The sequence below is a fragment of the Solanum tuberosum genome, unplaced genomic scaffold (genome assembly GCF_000226075.1).
Source record: "Solanum tuberosum cultivar DM 1-3 516 R44 unplaced genomic scaffold, SolTub_3.0 scf00009, whole genome shotgun sequence".
Taxonomy (NCBI): domain Eukaryota; kingdom Viridiplantae; phylum Streptophyta; class Magnoliopsida; order Solanales; family Solanaceae; genus Solanum; species Solanum tuberosum.
This window is the reverse complement of record NW_006238935.1, coordinates 841698-846322: the sequence shown is the minus strand read 5'-3', so window position 1 is coordinate 846322 and position 4625 is coordinate 841698. Positions and strand designations below refer to the sequence as shown.

At 37.2% G+C, this 4625-nt stretch overlaps 1 protein-coding gene across 1 annotated transcript; it reads right to left on the bottom strand.

The window, feature by feature from the left end:
- Positions 1-319: 319 nt before the first annotated feature.
- LOC102600968 (anther-specific proline-rich protein APG-like) lies at positions 320-3906 on the bottom strand. The gene is made up of 4 exons (XM_006339283.2): positions 2612-3906; positions 1294-1418; positions 965-1204; positions 320-895 (listed from the first exon to the last, which is right to left on the bottom strand). Exons 1-4 carry the CDS (start codon positions 3852-3854, stop codon positions 425-427), a joined length of 2079 nt encoding a protein of 692 aa, XP_006339345.1. The 5' UTR covers positions 3855-3906; the 3' UTR covers positions 320-424.
- Between the last annotated feature and the right edge of the window lie 719 nt (positions 3907-4625).

Below are 4625 nucleotides of genomic sequence, written 5' to 3'. Positions count from 1 at the left end.
TGTGAGTAACGTTTTACACCTAAAACGTTACTCACAGTAACGTTTATTCATTTAACGTCGTCAGCTCCGTCAGTTTTTGTCCGTTGAATTTTTAAAATAAAAATAACCTAAAACGTTACCATGAAGTACGTTTATACTACTTTTGTAAAAAAATTAAAAAGCATATTAATTTGGTGAATTGGTTTTTAAAATAGCTTATTTTGGTCAAAACTTCAGTAATTACAAGTCCAAAGTATTATGACGATAAATTAACATGTCGATACCAGCTTGATTAATAGTTAGAAGATTAGAAGAAAAGAAAAATAAGCATAGTCCGGGTGGAAGAAAGATATTCATAAATTATTGTAATTAATTCATCATAACTGATAATAAATGTAAGTTAACAAGGAAGACGGATCATGTAATGTAGAAGTTCCATCTGAGATCAGATAAGAGCAAGCTGCTGAATATTGATAGGATAAGAATAGTTGGCATCATTATAGAAAGCCATTCTTCCAAGCAAGAGATTTACTGCAGATGTGGGGTGATATGCATCCCAAAATAAGTACTCATCTCTGTTTGCACATGGTATTTCAAATGGAAGACAAGTTACTTCCCCTTGGTTTTTCCCTAGACCACAACATCCACGATCTATCACACTAAACCCATACGCCTTGTGGTTTTTAAAGATATCCTTAAACATATATTCCATATCAAGGAATATGAAGTGTGCACCAGCCAGATCCTTGTTCAGTTTCATGATCATTGTCCTTAGTTTTGAATTAAATGGATGCACCATTTCGTTTACAGATTCTGAACATCCACCACCTGAAGTTTCTGCTAGCATGCTTGGGATGCAACCCATTTGTCCAATCCCAGTAATAATAAATTTCCGTGCTCCAAGATCGTACAATTTCTGCATGACCAATTTCAATTAGTGATTAATAGAAATTGAATTTGTTCAAGTTTGAATGATGGATCTTACTGTTAATTGAGCTTTGTACTGATGAACGAGTAATTCAGCAAACTTTTGAGGAGAGTATTGATCTTGAGTAAAGTAGACAGGCATAATGTAATTGTTGAGGTAATCATTGTTTCCCATACCCACAAAGAAGATGCACTTGGGAATTGCCTCTTTAACAATGGGTGCACTCATATTTTTTATCAAATTTACCAACGTGTTCTCAAAGTTTTTTATTTGATAACTGAATGGGATTCGTTCCACCTGAGTGAAAAACAACGTACATTTTATTATTATTATTACTATATCAAATATGAAAATTAAATCAATTTCAAATGAAAATAGATACTTACAAAGTGAAAACCAGTAACATCAAGGATACCAGCAGCAGCAGAGGCATAGTTCACTCCGAAACACATTGTATCCACGTTGAACTCCTCTGAATATGATGGAAGCAGAGGCAATCCCAGAAGCACACCTGCAAGTTTCCATACAAAATATATATTTACCGCCACATTCAATATCGATCTACGCATTAATTATACTTTTCAACAAACACTGAGAATATAAATTCGAATCCCAAACATATAAATTAATTGAGAACATAAGTTTATTACTTCTTTGTCTGAAAATGTTCGTGTTTTTCTGTTTTTTTGAAACGATAATGTGTTTATCCAAGTGATATAAAACGTTCTATATTCTACGGAAGAAAAAACACACTGGTTGTCTTTTTTTATTTGTCACATAGTGAATTTTTATAATTAAATAAGATTTTTAAATATTAAGGTCTTAGATTAAAAAAAATGTATGAGATGTATCAAAGTGTTTTTTTTTTTTTTTTGTAATTTAAACATGTAACGTAAAAATTAAAACTAAAGTTAAGTGATCATATTAGTTTATCAAAGTTAAAGAGACAAAATATTTTGAAGATACACACAAACTAACTTTAATTAAGTAATAAATATTTATAAAAAAACAAATATATAATGCAAATATTGTTTGTTTACTTGACTTAGCGGGCATAAAGACAATATAAGAGTCACATTCAAAATTTATTCACTAGTCTTTCAATTTACTTTTATTTGACCAGTTTTAATTTGGCACATTTTTCAAGAAATGGTAATTTAAATGAAATTTTTGTTATATTGCCTTTTGATAAATTAAATGTTTTGAAAAATATATTGAAAAAATGGACTATAGTTACTAACACTAATTCATTTTTGCTTAAATTTTCAAAATAATGAATAATTCAAGAACTAGTTTCATTTTAAAAAAAAATAAAAATTAGACCGAGTGAGTAGCTAAAGTAATTTTTATTTCCAGAATGTTTCCAGAAAATGAAAAGAAGTATATCGATATATACTCAAATAATGATTTCAAGTGTTAATAATCATTGAATTCTAAATTTAATGATTTCTCAATTCAAATACATTATCAGGCCAAATTAGTAATCGGGCTTCTCCCTGCCACCGAAGCTTATAAAGGTTTCAAAAATAAGAACCAATTGATGAAGGTGAAACAAAAGGAAGAGTAACCTATAATTAACAAAAAACAATTGATAAATTTTACAAGATGTAGAGTAAATCACAGAAACAAGAAGATTTAATATAAGAACAAAATAATTTTAAAAAAAATAAATAAGAAAAAGTAATTGGGAATGGAGGCAGTTACCGATCTGATCAAGGATGGTGTAGCCATTAGAGAAGCGTCCAGTAGGGCCACCAACATCAATGCCATAAGGCAAATAATTGGCTTTGGCAAATGAGAAAAGCTGGTTGTTGTTTCCACTATCTATCAATGAGTCTCCGAAAGCAAACAAAGCTGGTACCACAGCCGGTGGGGGCGCCGGTACCGGTGACGTCGATGCCGGTGGTGGCGCTGGTACCGCTGACGTCGATGCCGGTGGTGGCGCTGGTACCGCTGACGTCGATGCCGGTGGTGGCGCTGGTACCGCTGACGTCGATGCCGGTGGTGGCGCTGGTACCGCTGACGTCGATGCCGGTGGTGGCGCTGGTACCGCTGACGTCGATGCCGGTGGTGGCGCTGGTACCGCTGACGTCGATGCCGGTGGTGGCGCTGGTACCGCTGACGTCGATGCCGGTGGTGGCGCTGGTACCGCTGACGTCGATGCCGGTGGTGGCGCTGGTACCGCTGACGTCGATGCCGGTGGTGGCGCTGGTACCGCTGACGTCGATGCCGGTGGTGGCGCTGGTACCGCTGACGTCGATGCCGGTGGTGGCGCTGGTACCGCTGACGTCGATGCCGGTGGTGGCGCTGGTACCGCTGACGTCGATGCCGGTGGTGGCGCTGGTACCGCTGACGTCGATGCCGGTGGTGGCGCTGGTACCGCTGACGTCGATGCCGGTGGTGGCGCTGGTACCGCTGACGTCGATGCCGGTGGTGGCGCTGGTACCGCTGACGTCGATGCCGGTGGTGGCGCTGGTACCGCTGACGTCGATGCCGGTGGTGGCGCTGGTACCGCTGACGTCGATGCCGGTGGTGGCGCTGGTACCGCTGACGTCGATGCCGGTGGTGGCGCTGGTACCGCTGACGTCGATGCCGGTGGTGGCGCTGGTACCGCTGACGTCGATGCCGGTGGTGGCGCTGGTACCGCTGACGTCGATGCCGGTGGTGGCGCTGGTACCGCTGACGTCGATGCCGGTGGTGGCGCTGGTACCGCTGACGTCGATGCCGGTGGTGGCGCTGGTACCGCTGACGTCGATGCCGGTGGTGGCGCTGGTACCGCTGACGTCGATGCCGGTGGTGGCGCTGGTACCGCTGACGTCGATGCCGGTATCGATGCTGGCGCTGGGGCATATGCATCATCGTAATCGTATGCATAATCGCCATCTCCTACTACTGAACTAATTGTTAACATCATGAAAAACAAACAAAACCTTATAAACTTAGCCATGTTTTTATCTTTTCTTTGCTACCTACAACTCAAGGTGACAAGGGAGGTGCTTGTTATATAGTTCTAAGAGTTAATCACAATGGAATGGGAGACCTCATTTATAAAGGACAAACCTTCTATGACAAGATTTGCAAAACTAAAAAAGCAAAGTGCATTTTTTATTACCTTTTTTAATCAAAAATTATAAACACATTTATCAATGGTTAATGATGATATTTGACTAATTTTTTGTCTTTTTTTCCTTTAACTTAAAAGCATATTAAGAGTTTGTTTGACCTTATTGAGGTGTTTGCATTGTAAAAATTGCTTTTAACCGGAAGGAGAAATAGTTTTTTGATGTTGGGAAGAACTAAAATTTTATACTTACAAAAATTAGAAGCAGCAAATTATTTTTTTATGAAGCAGCAATTTTATACATGTTTATCGATATATTTCTTATATTTATTTATTTATTTTTGTAGTAAATTTTCGTATATAGTAATTAATTTGTGGAATGAATTATTTTACTTATTATTTTTAATTATTTTAAAATTATTATGTAAATATGATATCAATATTTAATTTATTTATTTATTTATCTATGTATAGTATTGATTGAAGGTTTGAATGTGTACATATAAATAAAATAAAATAAGAAATTAACTAAAATTTTAATTATAAATATTTAAAATAATTTTTCTATAAAATAATCTTAATATTAAAAGTGTATTGCTACTTAATCTTTTTTGTAATTTGAATCTCAAAAGTGTTATTGAAAATGATTAGTCATAC